Genomic DNA, 23,453 nt, shown 5'->3' with positions numbered 1-23,453 from the left:
GTCTCTCAGGGTTGAATGGAGTTCCATAGCTGTACCAGCTGTGGAGGAGCACTTGAGTGGGCGGAGTCTGGCGAGGGCAGTGTAGACTCAGCTGTTGGTTTGTTATGTATGTAAGTGCTGAGGGGTGAGTTTCCCTTCCTCATCCTCAGTTTCACTCTACTCAGAATACTGGAGTACGTCTGCTCTGATGTGTCTGTTGTGGAAATGTTGTTTATAAGAAGCGAGACCGTGTTGCTTGTACAGTGAATACATTTGCATATATTTTTATAAACACACCTTGTCGTGGCGTCGTGCCTGTTGCTGTAAAGTGTTCTGGAAGGTTTTTGTCTTTGCATTAAAATCAAACACTGAAATATTGATGAGCAGTGGTGTATTAGTTCTTACTGCACTGAGAGTGTTCTCTGGACCCAGCCTCCACGCTGCTGCTCGGTCAGTACCACCGCCGTGTGTGTTTGGAATGGACAGAAGTCATGACCTGATTGACAGCTCTGATGAACTGTGTCTCTTTCCTGGGCGGAGTCATAGTGGGACGGTCTGGAGCTCCCGCTGAGCTGTGCTTCTACTGTTGACCAGGCTGTATTACTCTGCTGCGTTCTTCAACGGCGGATATTAATACTGCTGAATGTACATGACTGACAGCGGACACCCCTTCTAATAAACACATTCAGCTACTTTAAGCTGCACCCATTGCTGACACAGATGTGCCTAGTTTCTTTAGAGAAGTACTGCCAATAGAATAGGACTCTCTGGAGCAGATCAACATCATGACCCTATTGGCTCCATGCTGCCTAATAATGCCAGGCGTGGACTAGAGGGGTATAAAGCCCCCCAGCACTGAGGAGCTGTGGAGCAGTGGAGGAGCTGTGTTCTCTGGAATGATGGTGGTGGAGGAGCTCCATCCAGTACTTTTTAATGGGATGAGTTGGGGATGATGAAGTATTGGGGTGGTGATCGTCATCCAACATCCTGACCTCACTAACACTCTTGCAGCTGAATACAATCAAATCCTCACAGCAATGTTCCTCCTCCAAAATCTAGTAGAAAGTCTTCTTCTCTGGACAGTAGAGACAGTTACTCCAACAGAAGCAGGATCAGCTCTTTAATACCCTTCATTTAATAAGAAACAATGAATGAGCAGGTGTCCAAATACTTTTGTCAAAATATTGTATAAACATTTAGGAAGCAGTGTAAGGTGGTCTGAGGCAGAATCTGAGGAAATCCAAGCACCAACATTTGTATTTTTAGTATTCTCACACATTAATCCTGCACACAGTTCCTCACACTGCAGAACTGAGATGTTTCCATTTCGTCTGAAAATAAAAGAGTGACATTTTTAATGGAGAGTTTTTAGTTTCGCTGTAAATGAAGAGGAGGAAGAGGAGGTCAGTAGCCCGCAGCCTTGCTGTTCTTCCTATTGTCTGAGTAAGCGATGACGTCTTTGTTACTCTTTGTCACGGCGTTGACCACGTTGTAGAAGGTCTTGGTGTATTTAACAGTGTTATTGAGTTCTCTGAGGGCCTCTCTGACGCTCTGAAAGAGAGCACATTCACATGTTACCATTTCCCTGAACAGTAGATCAGCTATCGGCGCAGGCCTCACACTGTCCTACCTGGTCAAAGTCGGGCTCAAATTTGAGCGCAAGTTTGGAGTCCACAAACACGATAGGAGCGGCGATGGAGTTCTTCAGGCTCTCATCAAACCACAGGTAGTTCATGAGTGTCTAAACAGGTCAAACGGCAGCAGAGCGAGGAGGAACGACACACACATTAAAATCAGCAAGGTAATCTCAAGACTCGACTACAGCAACTGGTGGTGCAGCAGAAAACACCACTACCTGTCAGTGAGCTGCCAAACCACGTAGCAGACCAGGGTTCGATTCCCGGTCTGGGTGACTGTGCTGCGGTGCACCAATAAGAGAACCTGGGCAAGACCCCGAACATGAGTAACCTGGTATGTTGCTCTGGAGAAGAGCGTCAGCTAACTGCTGTGAATGTAATGTAACTCACTTCCTATGCATGCCGTCACCAAACTGCTCTGAACTCAGGAAAAAACACAGCGCATCCAACAAGACACATTAAATAATACAACCTTTAATAAGAGAAAAAGCTCAGTTGGATGTTTGTCATATTTTCTCTTCTCTTTTTTAACCCTGTTTATTTCTCTCTCTCTAACATACACTAAATGGACTAAAGTAAGTGGATGCCTGCTCATTCACTGTTTCTTCTGAAATCAAGGCTATTAAAAAGTGTTTCTCCTGCTTTTGTTGGAGTAGCTGTCTCCACTGTACTGAGAAGAAACAGCGCATCCAACAAGAAGCAAAGAAGAACCCCGCCCATCTTTTATACAGCAGGAAAATACAGAATGCAGATCACAGGAAGCTGATCTGGTGGTGCTTAAGTATTCAGAAACTTACAAAGGCCACTCCGGTGGTGATCATGTGGCCCCCTGAGCCTCCAATAACAATCGTGTGGGTTTTTTCTGCAGAGCGAAGGATCATTGGAGCCATGGAGGAGGGAGGACGTTCACCTACACACACACACACACACACACACACACACATTAAATAAAACAACATTTCTCTCCCTCTAACATACACTATATGGACTAAAGTATTTGGACACCTGCTCATTCACTGTTTCTTCTGAAATCAAGGCTATTATAAAGAGCTGATCCTGCTTCTGTTGGAGTAACTGTCTCTACTGTCCAGTGAAGAAGACTTTCTACTAGATTTTGGAGGAGGAGCATTGCTGTGAGGCTTTATACCCCTCTAGCCCATCAAGTCATATTCTATTGGAGGTACTTCTCTGCAGGGACTAGACAAGCTGTGTGTTTGTGTGCATTTGCATGTCTGTGTCAACAATGAGTGCAATTTAAGGTAGATGAATGCATTCATTAGAAGGGCTGTTCACAAACATTTGGACATGTAGTGTATGTGCAGGACAGGGGACTGGAAACCACCTCCTTAGTGTGATTTAACTCACCAGGGTGAATCTGCTCTGCTTTTCCACAGAAATCAGCCAGTTGATTGTTGAGGATGACGCCTGTTTGGTGTGAAAGCACACCGGACCCAAAACTACGGGTGGAGAGCATTAGGGTTAGTAATCCAACGCATCCAACTTGAACCTCCTCCATTCTTACAGCAGTACAAATATGGTAGAAACATCCTTGCAACTCATCATAACACTTTAGAAACCACTTAGCATCACCCTGGCATTTCATAGCAAGTACCTAGCAACAGATGAGCCTTCCACAGATAGCATAGGGGGAAGCAAAGCACATCCAACCAGAAGGAAATTCTTGTTCATTCAATTCATTTCAAATTTATGTTTATAGCATTTTCACAACAACTCTTGCAGCTTTACAGAGATCTGGGTTCGAGCCTCTTTAGAGCACGCCAGGGGGCAACAGTGGCAGGACAAACTCCCTCGAGTCGAGAGGAAGAAACCTTGAGAGGAACCAAGACTCAAAAAGGGGAATCCCTCCTCCTCAGGTCCACACCGGATCATAACAATAAAAAGCAAAACAGGAATAAAAGCAGTAAAAACATGGTAGCTCACAGAAAGCTCTGCTGATGGGTTCTACACACTGATTTCAAAGCAATCATCAGCAGTAACAGTGCATCCAACGCTGCAGCGATGTTTTAGGTGAATAAGTGAAGTGAACAATAAGAGTGAAAAAATAGTCAAAAGTAATAAATAAATAAATAAATAAAAGTGAATAAATCGAGTCTGAGAGGTGTGTGAAAGGTGTTCTCTCTTTAATTAAAGGGCTCCCTCCTCCCTTTGGGATTCATCAGTCCTCCCCTACTGTGATGGACTGGCACCCAGGTATGAGTCCAGTGAGACCCTGACCAGCTTAGTCTGAAGCCTGAGACTCTCCCACGGTTTAGTACTGGTCATATGTCGCTGTGTCTGCATGAAAGTGGGTGTGCTCACCAGTAGTTGATGGAGCTGGTGACGGACACTGCCATGCCGTCCTCGGCCAGCACAGACACGTGGGTGGTGCCCTGTTCGTCCACATCTGGGGAGACGTTGTAGTATTCAGCATTGTGGGTGCGGTCATCTGTGATCTGCTTTCTAATGTTGTCAGCAAACTCCTTCTCGATTATTCTTGCTGCTGCCTTCTCCTGAATCATTGATCACACACACACACACACACACACACACACACACACACACACACACACACACACAAAAACAAAAGTATTAAGGCTGGGTCTGAAACACAGGATACAGATTTCAGGTGTGTCGTCAACACACAAGGTCAGGTTAATAAAGCACTCTGGGTTCACCTGTTCAGCACAACGAAACGTAAGAAGCTAGACTGGACCTAATGATCCCTTCTTGAACGTTCTCTGCTCTGACCTATCCGGCCTCCCATTCTGTTTGGATTGAGCATCATGGTAAACATGATGGTTAATGGGAAACACATGGTTGGTGTGGCGCAACATATAACAGTCCAGTCTGAGATGCAAGAATGACACAATTCAGTCTCCAGTTTTCTACACCAGCGGCTTCCTAACAATAACACGAACCTCTCTGCCGTATAGTGCCTTGTACTGCAGTGCTGTACAAGCAGCCGCTCCACCGTACGTCCGATTTAGTGAGCTGGTGACACTGCAGAGCTGCTGAACACATTAGCTAGGTGTGTGTGAAGAAATCCAGCCTCTCGTACACTTCAACCTACCACGTCAGAATTGAACCTGGGATCTCTCATGAGCTTCCTCAGACCATTGGCAAACTTGGAGGCTTCTATGTAACGATGGTATGTCAGCAAACGCTCCTTTCCTTTTAGAGAATCCTTGTTGAGGTCATAGCCTGGAGAACACCAACAACACCACAGACAATGTCAGGATTCAATTAAGTAGATTTCTTGCGAAGTGGTTGCTAAAGTGTCCAAAGTATTAGTAAGTGGGGGCTATGGTGTTGATAGTGTGTTCCTAGGTGGTTTCTAAGATGTTGCTAGGTGGGTGCTTTGGTGTAGCTAAGGCTCCTTAGTGGCAGAGGTGTCAAAAGTGTTTTCCTCAGGTAGAAGTGAGTGGAGATACTAGGTTTTAAAAAGAAGTTGAAGCATCAACTGAAGCTTTTTACTCCAGTAAAAGTGTAAAAGCACTGGTTTCAAAATACTTAATACTCAAAAAGTAGAAAAGTAAAAGTAATGGAAGGAAAACAAAGACTGAAAGCTTAGGCCGCGCCACAGGGGTCTATAGTGCACTAACCCCCCCCCCCAAAAAAAAAAAAAACATTTCTCTAAAAGTCATAATGAGAATGATCTATTAAAATGTTGATGTTAAAAATGTTGGGCTGCACTGGGCTCCTGTTTCAGCTGCAGATCTGCCCATTGAAAATGAAGCATTTCAGTAATATCAGCTCTATTAAAGGAGCGTCTCTGTGCTCTACTGAGCATCAACATGAGCTTCATGGAGGAAAATATGAGGAGTCGTTGTCTAGAAGTTCTGTAAAGCTGCAGAAAGTCAGACTTCAGAGGCGTGTGATCAATAAGCTTTATTGGAGTGTAAATGTGGGGCTCAGTCGGGACGTTTCACTGCAGCTCTCTTGAGTCTCTGCCACGGACACAGTCTTCATACTAGACTACAGACGTCTGCTGTGAGCTGCTGGAGAGTGACGGGACGTGTGCAGGTGTGATGGATCTCTTATAAACCAATAGGGAGTCAGAATGGTGTCTGTTTATACTTCTCATCCAATCACAGTCAGACTCACACTTTCAGGATGGAGAGATTTATCTGGAGAGGGGTTTTTATTGATGACGAGCCGGAATGAAAACTAAGGGAAATGAAATAGGAGGAACGAGGCTGTTTTTAAATGTAAGGAGGAGAAAGTTCAGATAATTGAGGGAAAATGTGAGAAGTAGAAGTAAAAAGTCTGAAAAATAAATAATGACTCCAGTAAAGTTTAGAGAACCAACATTTCTACTTAAGTAAAGTAGTGAAGTATTTGTACTGCATTACTCGACACCTCTGCTTGGTGGTTGCGATGGTGTACTAGGTGGTTGCATCCCATTCATTGCTCTAAATTCCTAAAAACTCCCTACACACACCTTATGTTCGTTAAAAAGCTGTAAACAAGCCTAAATCTCAAAAATCAGACCCAACAACAACAACAAAAATATTCCTCAATAATTTCTCTGACCTTCCATGACATTGAGGATGAAGTTGACCACAGCGGCCCCAGCAGGTGGAGGGGGGAAATACACCGTGTAACTGCCCAGAGACATATTCCAGGGCTCAACCTCAGACACCTCAACTGAGCTCAGGTCCTCCAGAGTGAGGGTCCCACCTTCACACACACATACACAAAAAAACACATCAGCATACAGGTACTTTGATGTAGCTTAGAGGTTAATCAGGTGCTAGTACTGGTGCTTGAATAGCAGTAGAGTTTTCATAGCCCACACATCTGTGAAGACTTGCTGCACAGTGAGACTAGCACAGCTCCTGAACATTCTCCAAACACTGTACCTGTTCAGCTTTGTAGGTAGAATATCATGTTCTTCATGTATTAATAAATAAAAATGTGCCCAGTAAAACCATGCTGGTCACCTGCTTCCTGTATGTCACAGATCAGCTTCTCGGCTGTGTCCCCAGAGTAGAATTCCTCAGCGCCGTTCTCTGCTATGGCCTCCAGAGTGTCCGCAAGTCGCTCAAATTTGACAGTGTCTCCCTCCTTCAACATTCGGCCGTGACCATCCTCAAACAGCTCTCTGCAAGAGACACGTACTGTCTATTACATTCGTATCCATGTACGGATGTGTGTGTATCCTATGGCGCCTGTATGGAATACCGTGCACTCAGCCTTTTGATGGTGGGAAGGTAACGCGCAACTATGCTGGAGATTGGGACCCCGTCTCTGGCCAGCCGGATGGTGGGCTGGAACAGGCTGGCCCAGGGCAGGCGGCCATACAGCCTGTGGACATGCTCGTACCCCCGGATCTCACCAGGAACACCGATCCACTGAGGACCTGCAGAGAGAGATAGAGAGAGAGAGAGAGCATTTCTTACATCACAGTGTAACTGGAGACACGTAGGAGTTACACTAAGCACAGCGGGGTGCATCCAACAGTTCAGGAATTCAGATCCATGAACCCCTATTTGATGGAGCTATGGATTATAAGGAGAGGTGGTGGTTGTGAGGAACAGAGAAGATGAGGCTAGACAGAACCTGACCAGAAGAACCTTTCAGTTTACTTCTCCCAAGATGCAGAACGCCAGAGACACTGACTGGGACATTCCAGGATAAAGACAAGAATGGAGGCAGATATGGGACAGAGATGGTGATTGGCATGGAGAAAAGAAAACTGGGATGAAGACAGGGACTGGGACAGATAGAGGAACAATTACAGGGGCAAAGAACAGGAAGGAAGAAAGACACTGAGCCAATACAGGGACAATGGATAGAACAGAGATAGGATGGGAAACAGTAACAGGGACAGAGGCATTGTATATTTGGACAAACATTGTATTATTATATTTTAAACAATGGAAAGAATGTAGTAGATTTGACATTTCTGTATTTTCATGGGTGGATAGAGAAATGGACAGTTCCTTGGACATGAATTAAGCCCTGTCCTGGACTACACAGCAATCTAAATACAGATTTATCATTGAAAGTAAAAACAGGCCTCGTCCAGGCTTAATCCCTGTCTAGGAAACCAACTGTAAATGTCCTACCTGTTTTACATTTACAGTCTGAGAAGTTTCCTCTGAAGGTCTTTGGGACGGTCTCTCTGGAGAGGAAGATTTTCACTGGACCTGAAAATCAACACAATGATCTGCTGTAGAACTTCAACTCTTACTACTGTGATCCTTCATTTGTACAGTACAGTTCACATATCCCAGCTGAGGCCGCAGGAGCAGAGAGGGCTAAAGGCCTTGCTCAAGGGTCCAACAGTGGCAGCTTAGCGGACCTGGGCGTCAAACCCTCAACACTGTGCTCTAGCCACGAAGCCACTTTGTGTCAGTTAGGAGGATGAGCTTTCTTACCATTATCTTTCTCCATAACAGTGAATACAGATCCTCCACCACTTCCTGTGCTCTGCGGGTTCACCACTGACGTACATAACAGAGCAGCTATAGCAGCATCCACTGCCGAGCCACCAGCCTTCAACATGTCTCTGAGAAGGTGAAAGCAACACAACTACCGACGCTGTTATTGCCATTACGGCCACAACACAGCTATCTAACTGTGGTAATGTGGTAAAGCACACCATGTACATGTGCACTGTATAGTAAGACATGTTTCATCACTGTCCTGTAAAAACCTTGTATCTCCAGAACAGCAGCTTTACAGCAGGAGGAAAAACTTTCTGAACTTTCTATGGAAGTCATCTTTATGTAAAATGTTTTATTCAGGTCATGTTGGAGCATTTCTATTGGTCCATTGATATAGTTTCTTTTAAAAATCTTAATAAATGTAATAATATAAAATACAATTCTGGGTGATATTTAACACAATGGTGCATGATATTAAATAAAATCAACAACATTCAGGGAGCTGTTCAGTTTAGGAACACTCACCGTCCAATTTTTGAGCAGGTTTCTGAATCAGCAGCAACTGCAGCTCTTAGTGGGAGGCAGAAATAAACGATCAAGCCAGTTGAAATGCCAAGTATGAGAATGCAGATGCAGATGAAGATACGCTTCTTCCACTCAGCCATGCCTGGTTCGAGGAGTAAAGCATCTACAAAGACAGCAGTGACACTGGCAATGACAGAAGACTTCCTCCTCTCTGCTCTGATATGCAGACAGTTTGGGCTGTTTTCAGAAGAATAAAATGAAAGTAAAAGAGCCCAGATTACCCCCCTCCCTCCTGGGGCCATCATCTCTAACACTTCTCTAAACTCAGAGGTGGCAGAACACAAATAAAGAACCAATCCTCCAGTTTAAAGATGCTTCAAAGTAAAGCTTGTAGTATGGTTTACATTTGCACTCTAGTAAAAGCCTAAATAATTACTTAAGCTACTTAAATAGCTGTCTTTCCTTGGTGCGCTTTTGGTAGGTACTGATCACTGCATACTGGGAGGGAACACCCCATAAGACCTGCCTGGTGTTCTGGAGGAGATGTTCTGACCCAGTCATTGTCTAGAACATCACAGTTTGGTTCTGGTCAGTGTCTCAGATTCTTACGCTTGTCTGTTTTTCCTGCTTCCTGACTGTTCACTCACTGCCTAATAGATCCACCCCTCAACAGGAGCCAGATCATCAATGGTAGCTTTGCAAATCTACTATTTATTAAACATGAATTTTATTCCATTTCAAAAAATTATTAATTATGACTTCTTATATTGCCAGTCTTAAAGGATGGCGGGTCGAGCCGAGCCGTACTTGAAGCTGGAAGGGCTCTTGGTGCAGATCGGCTTTTGACCATCGCCATCAAGTACGTAGGGGCTGGCTGGTCCAGTCTTGGCTTTGTAGACCAGAGTCAGGGAATCAGCCAAACCTCAAAATGGTTATCTGTAATTGGTTATCTGCCCCATTCGTGTGAAACATGCCAACATCCTTCTAGGAAAGAATGAAAGACTCTGATGTTATTCATGACCAGTACATGTCATTTCCTGTTCACACTGCAGACCGGACCAGGCGCACATATATGTCTTATATAAGAAGGTTTATTTGATATTATACAGGTAAATACACAGGTTTGCATCTTCAAGCAGCACTAAAGACAAGCTAGAACCAGGTATAACAGCAGCACCAATCCCAGACTCAGAACAGAGCACATGACTGAATCCACGGTGTACTGCACTTATGGGTGGCAGCTGTTTGAGGAGTGTCCTACAGAGAGATGCTTACAACCATCTCTATTTCTGCATGATTACAGCTGGATCAAAAGGAGAACTCCACAGAATTTACAAAATTCCTGCAACATTCAGCATGTGAGATTAACAGTCAGACCGAGTCAGAGGGTCCGGTGTGAAACTGAGCTTCACTGTAGAGAAACTGACCCACTCTGATCTCTCTACAGTGGAGGTGAATGGAAGCAGGGTTCGGTCACCATGACTACAACAACACAGATACAGCCCATAATTTATCTCCTATCCAAACCCACCAGTGCAGCTACACGAGTCTTCTGAGTTTTATATCTATGAAATGATGAAGATGATGATGATGATGAAGATGATGAAGGTAAAATAGTGAATAGAGAATCTGAACTAATGCAGTTCTCTTTAGGGACTACTTTCTGTAGCCGCACTACACCCTGCAGCATGTATCCCTCCACCATTTTAATGATCTGGTTCTAAAAGCAGGTTCTAGAGCCGAACTCTTCTCAGAACTCTGGTAGAACCGTGTCTCAGGCATCAGGCAGCGTCTTCATCACCATTAGGTGAAGAACTTTCTGTGAGGAGCTTTTAGTAGAGCTTTAGTTGCAGACGTATCTAGAACCGAGCGTCTCACACCAAACCCCCTTCTAACTGAAATGTTCACAGAGAGTAAAGGAGAGCTGCTGTTATATGAGGTAAGGATTTAAAAACGGTAAAATGGACTTTTATAATGCTGGATATAAGCGTGACACTAGCCGGGTGAGATTCGGACCTACAGATTCACTAAGAACTGACAGTCGACGTCTTTCCACAGTGTACTGTATGCTATCAGGACTCCTATTTACAATCAGTAGAGTCCTGAATGCAGTAAAATGTACAGTGACCCCTTTAACCTCACAAAGGGTCCACATCCTAAGGCCTGTTATTCAGTACACATGAAAAACAATGCAGTCATGAAGTTCCATGAGTGAGTGAATGTGAACATGAAGGGGGTAAACATCTCCAGCTCCTGCTTTTCTAATCAGCCCTGGATAAAATGAGACACGAGATTACATTATTTCTTTTAAACCTTTACTGACCTCCACAGAAACGAGTCTCACCACAGCGCTCTCAGCAGCTCAGTGTCACAACCCTGCACCGTGCTGAACATCATCATCATCATCATCATCATCATTCAGGGTGGAGTAATTCAAGTACCTTCTCTAACGCTGAATATGAAAAACAGCTGCAGGGTTAAAAAGAGAAGAATTAAGAATAGTAAACATAGAAAAGCCTCTGCTAAACATCTCACACTGAGAGCAGTCATCAGGACAGCTTTATGTAAATGATGAAGGCTCCTAGCTCTCATCCACAGGACACCAGCAGCAAATCTACACAACACACCTCCCCGCACTGTGTTCTCTCACAACTCCTACACAGACATCTTCCAGAGGAACCGGGGAGAGACCTCCTGCTCCTCCATTACTGCTGACATTATTCATCAGTCTATCAGTCTACATTCCCTCATATTCTGTGTACAGGCGTCAGTGTTGAGCATTTTCTGACCTAAATGAATCGTAAAGAGTGTAAACTGAGAGTGTTTTGGTATAAATCAGTCACACATTTTCTTACCTAAATTATCTATGAATTATTAATTAATAATTATTCATATTTTGTGGTGTACAATACTCGTTAACGCTGAAAGGTGGGGACTGTCGTGTGTAAATGGAGAATATTTGGTGTAAATTAGTCAGTTAAGATGTAAATTAATTACTTTCTGGACTAAATGAACCAATTAAACATGTCCACTGAATGTGTTCTGGTTCATTGACTTATTCAGGGTTAGGGTTTCTGGTCCAATCAGGTGATTCATGTCTTAATTTTTTTTAATAAATATTTTTTTATTATTATATTTATCAAAGCGATGTGGGGGAGAGTGCCATCTACCCACCCTGGAGAGAGCGTGGCCAATTGTGCTCTCTGTGGGCCTCGACTGCCGATGGCTAGCAGCGTGACCGGGATTCGAACCTGCGATCCTCTGACTCATAGTGACCGCAACCCCGGGCCCCCCATTTGTGTGGTTCAGAGTATTTTTGGTCTGAATGAGTTCTTAAAAGGTCAGTATCCTGCAGGCCTGCCCATCTTGCGAGCGTCCGAAACAGCATCGATGCACTCTCCTTCCTGCGCAGATGCAGCGTTGATCACATTATAGAAGAACTTCGTCTCCGCCACTGTGTGCCCAAGTTCTCTGAGGGCTTCTATGATGTCCTGAAGGAGAGGGAACACACACTGGAACTTCAGCGCTTCAGGAACTGGATGCTTTGTTATTTCTGCTGCAGTTTAACTGCTTAATGAAGGTCAACCTGATTTATGATTCATTTATGATTTATGATGGGTTATGATTCAGCTTACTAGATGGCGCCGCGGAGGTGGCAGCCTGTTGCAGCAGCTCCTGCTCACTTCTGAGCTTTTTCTAACTTTTTTCCAATTTAGGAGTTTTTAAGTTAAGTTTCTTTGGTAGTTTAGTGTTGTTTATGACTTTAGGCACAACGGACACCAAAAGCGTGGTGATTTCTCTGGTTTCTACGCTACTTTTTTCCTTGTTTACGACCGTGTCTGGAGAGCTCGTGCGGAGTCGCGTGCCTATTGTTTCCACCAGGGACCAGCTGTTAGCTGTGCTGCCGCGCGAGAGGCACGACATCCCCCGCGAGCTGAGGTCCTGGGGAACGTGAGGTCGCCCATATCTGTGGAAGGATTTCACCTCAGCCGGGCGGACAGGACGGAGGAGAGCGGTAAGAGGAAGGGAGGCGAGGGGATTCTCGCACGTGATCGTGATCGCTGCGTACATCCCCCCCTCTGCTAACGCTGACTCGGCCTGTGATGTCCTGCACTCAGCTGTGTGCAGGCTGCAGACACAGCACCCGCAGGCCCTCCTCCTTATCTCCGGAGACTTCAACCATGCTTCTCCATCCTCCTCTCTGTCCACCTTCACCCAGTATGTAACCTGCCACACCAGAGACATGAAAACACTGGACCTGTTTTTTGCCATCATACAACTCGACACCTCTCCCTCCCCTTGGAAGATCTGATCACTGTCTGGTTCATCTTCTGCCTGTGTACAAACCCATTGTACATAGGGAACCAGCTGTCACCCGTACAGTGAAGAAGTGGTCTAAGGAGTCTGAGGAGGCTCTGAAGGACTGCTTCGAAACAACGATGTGGGAAGAACTGTGTGATCCTAATGGGGAGGACATTGACAGTCTCACTCACTGCATTACGGACTACGTCAACTTCTGTGTGGATAACACCGTGCCCACCAAGACTGTTCGGTGTTTTTCCAACAACAAGCCATGGATTAATCCAGATATAAAGGCTCTCCTAAAAGCGAAAAAGAGGGCCTTCAGATCTGGTGACAAGGATGAGCTGAAAGCTGTGCAGAGGGAACTGAGAAGGAAGATCAGGGAGGGGAAAGCCAGCTACAAGAGGAAGCTGGAGGAACAGTTGCAGCAGAACAACATCAGGGGAGTGTGGAAAGGCCTTCAAACCATCTCTGGCCACACAAAGTCCAACTCCCAGGTGGTGGGGGACCAGAAGTGGGTGAATGATCTCAATCTATTTTTCAACAGATTTGATCAATCACCTAGCCCTGCCCCCACACAGACACCCCTGCTGTATCCCCACTCAGCAGCACTACCATCATGCTGCCCTCCCCCTTCTTCTTCTTCTCTCAGAACTTCTGGCTCACAATCATCACCATCATCACCCCCTAATGGCTCATCGTCTGGCAGCATCAACCACCCATTCACACTTTCCAGCACCCAGCCCCCCTGCTCCAACCTGTCCTTCACAACAACCCAGGTGAGAAATGAGCTGAGGAAGATCAAGCCTAAGAAAGCTACAGGTCCTGATGGAATCAGTGCCAGGCTCCTCAAGTCCTGCGCTGATCAGCTGTGCAGGGTAGTTGAGCATATGTTCAACATGAGCCTGAAACTGGGAAGAGTACCACAGCTGTGGAAAACATCTTGTGTGGTACCTGTGCCCAAAACACAGCACCCAAAGGACCTAAACAGCTACAGGCCGGTGGCACTGACTTCCCATCTGATGAAGTCACTGGAGAGGCTGGTCCTCAACCACATCCGCCCTCTGGTGAGCCCATCCATGGACCCTCTTCAGTTCGCCTACCAGCCTGGTGTCGGGGTGGATGATGCTGTCATCTATCTTCTACACAGAGCTCTTTCTCACCTGGAGAAGCCCGGCAGCACTGTGAGGATCACCTTCTTCGATTTCTCCAGTGCTTTTAACACCATACAGCCAGGCCTCCTAAAGGACAAGTTGGGACATTGTGGAGTGGACAGTCACCTGTCAAACTGGATACTGGACTACCTCACCAACCGACCACAGTATGTGAGGGCACGGGACTGTGTCTCTGACTTGGTGGTCAGCAGCACAGGAGCCCCTCAAGGAACGGTCTTGGCACCGTTCCTCTTCACCCTGTACACTGCTGACTTCATGTATAGCTCACCGACCTGTCACCTCCAGAAGTTCTCTGATGACTCAGCGATCGTCGGCCTCATATCCAATGAGGAGGACAGCGAGTACAGAGAACTTATTCAGGACTTTGTGGACTGGTGTCTGCAGAACCACCTTCAGATAAACGCTGGAAAAACCAAAGAACTGGTGGTGGATTTCCGCAGGTGCAGACACCCCCCTCCATCAGTGAACATCCGGGGTATGAACATCGAGAGTGTGGACTCTTATAAATACCTGGGTGTTCATCTGAACAACAAACTGGACTGGTCAGTCAACACTGCAGCTCTCTATAAGAAAGGCCAGAGCAGACTCTACCTGCTGAGGAGATTGAGGTCCTTTGGAGTGCAGGGAGCGCTCCTGAGGACGTTCTTCGACACAGTGGTGGCATCTGCCATCTTTTATGGAGTGGTCTGCTGGGGCAGTAGCATCTCGACGGCAGATAAGAAGAGACTGGACAAACTCATAAAGAGGGCCGGCTCTGTCCTGGGGTGCTTCTTAGACCCAGTGCAGGTGGTGGGAGACAGGAGGATGACAACCAAGCTGGCATCCATGCTGGAGAACAGCTCCCACCCCATGCATGAGACTCTGGCAGCACTGGACAGCTCCTTTAGCGACAGGCTGCTTCACCCCAAGTGTGTGAAGGAGCGGTATCGCAGGTCCTTCCTTCCTGCTGCCGTCAGACTGCACAACCAGCACTGCTCCCAGCGGACCACATACACACACACTTACACTACACACACATGTTCATGTTCAGGGAATACTATGTGCAATATCCCACCCCCATGTGCAATTAAGAGTCTTTTGCTGTAAATAATATTGTTTATTGCTTTTTTAATTCTTATTTATATTGTGTATATAGTGTAAATTATTTATCTAAATTTTTGTAACTGAGTGTCCTGCTATCCCTTTCTGCTGCTACACTGTGAATTTCCCCACTGCGGGACTAATAAAGGACTATCTTATCTTATCTTATCTTATCTTATCTTATCTTATCTTATCTTATCTTATCTTATCTTATCTTATCTTATCTTATCTTATCTTATCTTATCTTATCTTATCTTATCTTATCTTATCTTATCGGGGTGGTGATCGTCATCCAACATCCTGACCTCACTAACACTCTTGCAGCTGAATACAATCAAATCTTCACAGCAATGTTCCTCCTCCAAAATCTAGTAGAAAGTCTTCTTCTCTGGACAGTAGAGACAGTTACTCCAACAGAAGCAGGATCAGCTCCTTAATACCCTTCATTTAATAAGAAACAATGAATGAGCAGGTGTCCAAATACTTTTGTCAAAATATTGTATAAACATTTAGGAAGCAGTGTAAGGTGGTCTGAGGCAGAATCTGAGGAAATCCAAGCACCAACATTTGTATTTTTAGTATTCTCACACATTAATCCTGCACACAGTTCCTCACACTGCAGAACTGAGATGTTTCCATTTCGTCTGAAAATAAAAGAGTGACATTTTTAATGGAGAGTTTTTAGTTTCGCTGTAAATGAAGAGGAGGAAGAGGAGGTCAGTAGCCCGCAGCCTTGCTGTTCTTCCTATTGTCTGAGTAAGCGATGACGTCTTTGTTACTCTTTGTCACGGCGTTGACCACGTTGTAGAAGGTCTTGGTGTATTTAACAGTGTTATTGAGTTCTCTGAGGGCCTCTCTGACGCTCTGAAAGAGAGCACATTCACATGTTACCATTTCCCTGAACAGTAGATCAGCTATCGGCGCAGGCCTCACACTGTCCTACCTGGTCAAAGTCGGGCTCAAATCTGAGCGCAAGTTTGGAGTCCACATACACGATAGGAGCGGCGATGGAGTTCTTCAGGCTCTCATCAAACCACAGGTAGTTCATGAGTGTCTAAACAGGTCAAACGGCAGCAGAGCGAGGAGGAACGACACACACATTAAAATCAGCAAGGTAATCTCAAGACTCGACTACAGCAACTGGTGGTGCAGCAGAAAACACCACTACCTGTCAGTGAGCTGCCAAACCACGTAGCAGACCAGGGTTCGATTCCCGGTCTGGGTGACTGTGCTGCGGTGCACCAATAAGAGAACCTGGGCAAGACCCCGAACATGAGTAACCTGGTATGTTGCTCTGGAGAAGAGCGTCAGCTAACTGCTGTGAATGTAATGTAACTCACTTCCTATGCATGCCGTCACCAAACTGCTCTGAACTCAGGAAAAAACACAGCGCATCCAACAAGACACATTAAATAATACAACCTTTAATAAGAGAAAAAGCTCAGTTGGATGTTTGTCATATTTTCTCTTCTCTTTTTTAACCCTGTTTATTTCTCTCTCTCTAACATACACTAAATGGACTAAAGTAAGTGGACGCCTGCTCATTCACTGTTTCTTCTGAAATCAAGGCTATTAAAAAGAGTTTCTCCTGCTTTTGTTGGAGTAGCTGTCTCCACTGTACTGAGAAGAAACAGCGCATCCAACAAGAAGCAAAGAAGAACCCCGCCCATCTTTTATACAGCAGGAAAATACAGAATGCAGATCACAGGAAGCTGATCTGGTGGTGCTTAAGTATTCAGAAACTTACAAGGGCCACTCCGGTGGTGATCATGTGGCCCCCTGAGCCTCCAATAACAATTGTGTGGGTTTTTTCTGCAGAGCGAAGGATCATTGGAGCCATGGAGGAGGGAGGACGTTCACCTACACACACACACACACACACACACACACACATTAAATAAAACAACATTTCTCTCCCTCTAACATACACTATATGGACTAAAGTATTTGGACACCTGCTCATTCACTGTTTCTTCTGAAATCAAGGCTATTATAAAGAGCTGATCCTGCTTCTGTTGGAGTAACTGTCTCTACTGTCCAGTGAAGAAGACTTTCTACTAGATTTTGGAGGAGGAGCATTGCTGTGAGGCTTTATACCCCTCTAGCCCATCAAGTCATATTCTATTGGAGGTACTTCTCTGCAGGGACTAGACAAGCTGTGTGTTTGTGTGCATTTGCATGTCTGTGTCAACAATGAGTGCAATTTAAGGTAGATGAATGCATTCATTAGAAGGGCTGTTCACAAACATTTGGACATGTAGTGTATGTGCAGGACAGGGGACTGGAAACCACCTCCTTAGTGTGATTTAACTCACCAGGGTGAATCTGCTCTGCTTTTCCACAGAAATCAGCCAGTTGATTGTTGAGGATGACGCCTGTTTGGTTTGAAAGCACACCGGACCCAAAACTACGGGTGGAGAGCATTAGGGTTAGTAATCCAACGCATCCAACTTGAACCTCCTCCATTCTTACAGCAGTACAAATATGGTAGAAACATCCTTGCAACTCATCATAACACTTTAGAAACCACTTAGCATCACCCTGGCATTTCATAGCAAGCACCTAGCAACAGATGAGCCTTCCACAGATAGCATAGGGGGAAGCAAAGCACATCCAACCAGAAGGAAATTCTTGTTCATTCAATTCATTTCAAATTTATGTTTATAGCATTTTCACAACAACTCTTGCAGCTTTACAGAGATCTGGGTTCGAGCCTCTTTAGAGCACGCCAGGGGGCAACAGTGGCAGGACAAACTCCCTCGAGTCGAGAGGAAGAAACCTTGAGAGGAACCAAGACTCAAAAAGGGGAACCCCTCCTCCTCAGGTCCACACCGGATCATAACAATAAAAAGCAAAACAGTAATAAAAACAGTAAAAACATGGTAGCTCACAGAAAGCTCTGCTGATGGGTTCTACACACTGATTTCAAAGCAATCATCAGCAGTAACAGTGCATCCAACGCTGCAGCGATGTTTTAGGTGAATAAGTGAAGTGAACAATAAGAGTGAAAAAATAGTCAAAAGTAATAAATAAATAAATAAATAAAAGTGAATAAATCGAGTCTGAGAGGTGTGTGAAAGGTGTTCTCTCTTTAATTAAAGGGCTCCCTCCTCCCTTTGGGATTCATCAGTCCTCCCCTACTGTGATGGACTGGCACCCAGGTATGAGTCCAGTGAGACCCTGACCAGCTTAGTCTGAAGCCTGAGACTCTCCCACGGTTTAGTACTGGTCATATGTCGCTGTGTCTGCATAAAAGTGGGTGTGCTCACCAGTAGTTGATGGAGCTGGTGACGGACACTGCCATGCCGTCCTCGGCCAGCACAGACACGTGGGTGGTGCCCTGTTCGTCCACATCTGGGGAGACGTTGTAGTATTCAGCATTGTGGGTGCGGTCATCTGTGATCAGCTTTCTAATGTTGTCAGCAAACTCCTTCTCGATTATTCTTGCTGCTGCCTTCTCCTGAATCATTGATTCCACACACACACACACACACACACACACACACACACACACAAAAACAAAAGTATTAAGGCTGGGTCTGAAACACAGGATACAGATTTCAGGTGTGTCGTCAACACACAACACACACAGGTTCATAAAGCACTCTGGGTTCACCTGTTCAGCACAACGAAACGTAAGAAGCTAGACTGGACCTAATGATCCCTTCTTGAACGTTCTCTGCTCTGACCTATCCGGCCTCCCATTCTGTTTGGATTGAGCATCATGGTAAACATGATGGTTAATGGGAAACACATGGTTGGTGTGGCGCAACATATAACACTCCAGTCTGAGATGCAAGAATGACACAATTCAGTCTCCAGTTTTCTACACCAGCGGCTTCCTAACAATAACACGAACCTCTCTGCCGTATAGTGCCTTGTACTGCAGTGCTGTACACGCAGCCGCTCCACCGTACGTCTGATTTAGTGAGCTGGTGACACTGCAGAGCTGCTGAACACATTAGCTAGGTGTGTGTGAAGAAATCCAGCCTCTCGTACACTTCAACCTACCACGTCAGAATTGAACCTGGGATCTCTCATGAGCTTCCTCAGACCATTGGCAAACTTGGAGGCTTCTATGTAACGATGGTATGTCAGCAAACGCTCCTTTCCTTTTAGAGAATCCTTGTTGAGGTCATAGCCTGGAGAACACCAACAACACCACAGACAATGTCAGGATAGTATATATAGTGCACACCCCCCCCCCAAAACCCCATTTCTCTAAAAGCCATAATGAGGAGAATGATCTATTAAAATGTTGATGTTAAAAATGTTGGGCTGCACTAGGCTCCTGTTTCAGCTGCAGATCTGCCCATTGAAAATGAAGCATTTCAGTAATATCAGCTCTATTAAAGGAGCGTCTCTGTGCTCTACTGAGCATCAACATGAGCTTCATGGAGGAAAATATGAGGAGTCGTTGTCTAGAAGTTCTGTAAAGCTGCAGAAAGTCAGACTTCAGAGGCGTGTGATCAATAAGCTTTATTGGAGTGTAAATGTGGGGCTCAGTCGGGACGTTTCACTGCAGCTCTCTTGAGTCTCTGCCACGGACACAGTCTTCATACTAGACTACAGACGTCTGCTGTGAGCTCGCTGGAGAGTGACGGGACGTGTGCAGGTGTGATGGATCTCTTATAAACCAATAGGGAGTCAGAATGGAGTCTGTTTATACTTCTCATCCAATCAGGATCAGACTCATACTTTCCGGATGGAGAGATTTATTTGGAGAGGGTTTTTATTGATGACGAGCCGGAATGAAAACTAAGGGAAATGAAATGTTTTTAAAATGTAAGGAGGAGAAAGTTCAGATAATTGGGGGAAAATGTGAGAAGTAAAAGTAAAAAGTCTGAAAAATAAATAATGACTCCAGTAAAGTTTAGATAACCAACATTTCTACTTAAGTAAAGTAGTGAAGTATTTGTACTGCATTACTCGACACCTCTGCTTGGTGGTTGCGATGGTGTACTAGGTGGTTGCATCCCATTCATTGCTCTAAATTCCTAAAAACTCCCTACACACACCTTATGTTCGTTAAAAAGCTGTAAACAAGCCTAAATCTCAAAAATCTGACCCAACAACAACAACAAAAATATTCCTCAATAATTTCTCTGACCTTCCATGACATTGAGGATGAAGTTGACCACAGCGGCCCCTGCAGGTGGAGGGGGGAAATACACCGTGTAACTGCCCAGAGACATTTTCCAGGGCTCAACCTCAGACACCTCAACTGAGCTCAGGTCCTCCAGAGTGAGGGTCCCACCTTCACACACACATACACAAAAAAACACATCAGCATACAGGTACTTTGATGTAGCTTAGAGGTTAATCAGGTGCTAGTACTGGTGCTTGAATAGCAGTAGAGTTTTCATAGCCCACACATCTGTGAAGACTTGCTGCACAGTGAGACTAGCACAGCTCCTGAACATTCTCCAAACACTGTACCTGTTCAGCTTTGTAGGTAGAATATCATGTTCTTCATGTATTAATAAATAAAAATGTGCCCAGTAAAACCATGCTGGTCACCTGCTTCCTGTATGTCACAGATCAGCTTCTCGGCTGTGTCCCCAGAGTAGAATTCCTCAGCGCCGTTCTCTGCTATGGCCTCCAGAGTGTCCGCAAGTCGCTCAAATTTGACAGTGTCTCCCTCCTTCAACATTCGGCCGTGACCATCCTCAAACAGCTCTCTGCAAGAGACACGTACTGTCTATTACATTCGTATCCATGTACGGATGTGTGTGTATCCTATGGCGCCTGTATGGAATACCGTGCACTCAGCCTTTTGATGGTGGGAAGGTAACCCGCAACTATGCTGGAGATTGGGACCCCGTCTCTGGCCAGCCGGATGGTGGGCTGGAACAGGCTGGCCCAGGGCAGGCGGCCATACAGCCTGTGGACATGCTCGTACCCCCGGATCTCACCAGGAACACCGATCCACTGAGGACCTGCAGAGAGAGATAGAGAGAGAGAGCGAGCATTTCTTACATCACAGTGTAACTGGAGACACGTAGGAGTTACACTAAGCACAGCGGGGTGCATCCAACAGTTCAGGAATTCAGATCCATGAACCCCTATTTGATGGAGCTATGGATTATAAGGAGAGGTGGTGGTTGTGAGGAACAGAGAAGATGAGGCTAGACAGAACCTGACCAGAAGAACCTTTCAGTTTACTTCTCCCAAGATGCAGAACGCCAGAGACACTGACTGGGACATTCCAGGATAAAGACAAGAATGGAGGCAGATATGGGACAGAGATGGTGATTGGCATGGAGAAAAGAAAACTGGGATGAAGACAGGGACTGGGACAGATAGAGGAACAATTACAGGGGCAAAGAACAGGAAGGAAGAAAGACACTGAGCCAATACAGGGACAATGGATAGAACAGAGATAGGATGGGAAACAGTAACAGGGACAGAGGCATTGTATATTTGGACAAACATTGTATTATTATATTTTAAACAATGGAAAGAATGTAGTAGATTTGACATTTCTGTATTTTCATGGGTGGATAGAGAAATGGACAGTTCCTTGGACATGAATTAAGCCCTGTCCTGGACTACACAGCAATCTAAATACAGATTTATCATTGAAAGTAAAAACAGGCCTCGTCCAGGCTTAATCCCTGTCTAGGAAACCAACTGTAAATGTCCTACCTGTTTTACATTTACAGTCTGAGAAGTTTCCTCTGAAGGTCTTTGGGACGGTCTCTCTGGAGAGGAAGATTTTCACTGGACCTGAAAATCAACACAATGATCTGCTGTAGAACTTCAACTCTTACTACTGTGATCCTTCATTTGTACAGTACAGTTCACATATCCCAGCTGAGGCCGCAGGAGCAGAGAGGGCTAAAGGCCTTGCTCAAGGGTCCAACAGTGGCAGCTTAGCGGACCTGGGCGTCAAACCCTCAACACTGTGCTCTAGCCACGAAGCCACTTTGTGTCAGTTAGGAGGATGAGCTTTCTTACCATTATCTTTCTCCATAACAGTGAATACAGATCCTCCACCACTTCCTGTGCTCTGCGGGTTCACCACTGACGTACACAACAGAGCAGCTATAGCAGCATCCACTGCCGAGCCACCAGCCTTCAACGTGTCTCTGAGAAAGTGAAAGCAACACAACTACCGACGCTGTTATTGCCATTACGGCCACAACACAGCTATCTAACTGTGGTAATGTGGTAAAGCACACCATGTACATGTGCACTGTATAGTAAGACATGTTTCATCACTGTCCTGTAAAAACCTTGTATCTCCAGAACAGCAGCTTTACAGCAGGAGGAAAAACCTTCTGAACTTTCTATGGAAGTCATGTTTATGTAAAATGCTTTATTCAGGTCATGTTGGAGCATTTCTATTGGTCCATTGATATAGTTTCTTTTAAAAATCTTAATAAATGTAATAATATAAAATACAATTCTGGGTGATATTTAACACAATGGTGCATGATATTAAATAAAATCAGCATAATCAGCAACATTCAGGTTTAGGAACACTCACCGTCCAATTACTGAGCAGGTTTCTGAATCAGCAGCAACTGCAGCTCTTGTGGGAGGCGGTGGGAGGCAGAAATAAACGATCAAGCCAGTTGAAATGCCAAGTATGAGAATGCAGATGCAGATGAAGATACGCTTCTTCCACTCAGCCATGCCTGGTTCGAGGAGTAAAGAATCTACAAAGACAGCAGTGACACTGGCAATGACAGAAGACTTCCTACTCTCTGCTCTGATATGCAGACAGTTTGGGTTGTTTTCAGAAGAATAAAATGAAAGTAAAAGAGCCCAAATTACCCCCCTCCCTCCTGGGGCCATCTTCTCTAACACTTCTCTAAGGTGGCAGAACACAAATAAAGAACCAATCCTCCAGTTTAAAGATGCTTCAAAGTAAAGCTTGTAGTATGGTTTACATTTGCACTCTAGTAAAAGTCTAAGTAATTACTTAAGCTACTTAAATAGCTGTCTTTCCTTGGTGCGCTTTTGGTAGGTACTGATCACTGCATACTGGGAGGGAACACCCCATAAGACCTGCCTGGTGTTCTGGAGGAGATGTTCTGACCCAGTCATTGTCTAGAACATCACAGTTTGGTTCTGGTCAGTGTCTCAGATTCTTACGCTTGTCTGTTTTTCCTGCTTCCTGACTGTTCACTCACTGCCTAATAGATCCACCCCTCAACAGGAGCCAGATCATCAATGGTAGCTTTGCAAATCTACTATTTATTAAACATGAATTTTATTCCATTTCAAAAAATTATTATATATATTATTATATATATTATATATATTATATATTATATATTATATTGCCAGTCTTAAAGGATGGCGGGTCGAGCCGAGCCGTACTTGAAGCTGGAAGGGCTCTTGGTGCAGATCGG

General features: G+C 45.0%; 2 protein-coding genes across 2 annotated transcripts; both read right to left on the bottom strand.

Annotated features, from left to right (window-relative positions):
* Positions 1 to 185: 185 nt before the first annotated feature.
* LOC140557037 (glutathione hydrolase 5 proenzyme-like) lies at positions 186 to 8,846 on the bottom strand. The gene is made up of 12 exons (XM_072681171.1): positions 8,534 to 8,846; positions 8,000 to 8,130; positions 7,688 to 7,768; positions 6,801 to 6,978; positions 6,560 to 6,720; positions 6,150 to 6,296; positions 4,687 to 4,817; positions 3,936 to 4,126; positions 2,982 to 3,073; positions 2,414 to 2,526; positions 1,610 to 1,720; positions 186 to 1,530 (listed from the first exon to the last, which is right to left on the bottom strand). Exons 1-12 carry the CDS (start codon positions 8,836 to 8,838, stop codon positions 1,384 to 1,386), a joined length of 1,788 nt encoding a protein of 595 aa, XP_072537272.1. The 5' UTR covers positions 8,839 to 8,846; the 3' UTR covers positions 186 to 1,383.
* Positions 8,847 to 14,970: 6,124 nt separating this feature from the next.
* Positions 14,971 to 22,803, bottom strand: LOC140557802 (glutathione hydrolase 5 proenzyme-like). The gene is made up of 12 exons (XM_072682588.1): positions 22,583 to 22,803; positions 22,051 to 22,181; positions 21,739 to 21,819; positions 20,852 to 21,029; positions 20,611 to 20,771; positions 20,201 to 20,347; positions 19,102 to 19,232; positions 18,360 to 18,550; positions 17,406 to 17,497; positions 16,838 to 16,950; positions 16,034 to 16,144; positions 14,971 to 15,954 (listed from the first exon to the last, which is right to left on the bottom strand). Exons 1-12 carry the CDS (start codon positions 22,729 to 22,731, stop codon positions 15,808 to 15,810), a joined length of 1,632 nt encoding a protein of 543 aa, XP_072538689.1. The 5' UTR covers positions 22,732 to 22,803; the 3' UTR covers positions 14,971 to 15,807.
* Positions 22,804 to 23,453: the final 650 nt, after the last annotated feature.

Source organism: Salminus brasiliensis, chromosome 6, assembly GCF_030463535.1.
Source record: "Salminus brasiliensis chromosome 6, fSalBra1.hap2, whole genome shotgun sequence".
Classification (NCBI taxonomy): Eukaryota; Metazoa; Chordata; class Actinopteri; order Characiformes; family Bryconidae; genus Salminus; species Salminus brasiliensis.
This window is presented reverse-complemented; position numbering and strand designations above follow the sequence as displayed.

Bases quoted from the DNA above. Each gene is read 5' to 3' on its own strand.
- LOC140557037 (XM_072681171.1), bottom strand. From the start codon at position 8,838: ATGATGGCCCCAGGAGGGAGGGGGGTAATCTGGGCTCTTTTACTTTCA. The intron at 8,131-8,533 runs GTGAGTGTTCCT...TCACCTTCTCAG, and splicing joins ACCTGCTCAAAAATTGGACG to AGACATGTTGAAGGCTGGTG. The intron at 4,818-6,149 runs GTCAGAGAAATT...GGTGTTCTCCAG, and splicing joins CATCCTCAATGTCATGGAAG to GCTATGACCTCAACAAGGAT.
- LOC140557802 (XM_072682588.1), bottom strand. From the start codon at position 22,731: ATGGCTGAGTGGAAGAAGCGTATCTTCATCTGCATCTGCATTCTCATA. The intron at 22,182-22,582 runs GTGAGTGTTCCT...TCACTTTCTCAG, and splicing joins ACCTGCTCAGTAATTGGACG to AGACACGTTGAAGGCTGGTG. The intron at 17,498-18,359 runs GTGAGCACACCC...CTCCACCCGTAG, and splicing joins ACCAGCTCCATCAACTACTG to TTTTGGGTCCGGTGTGCTTT.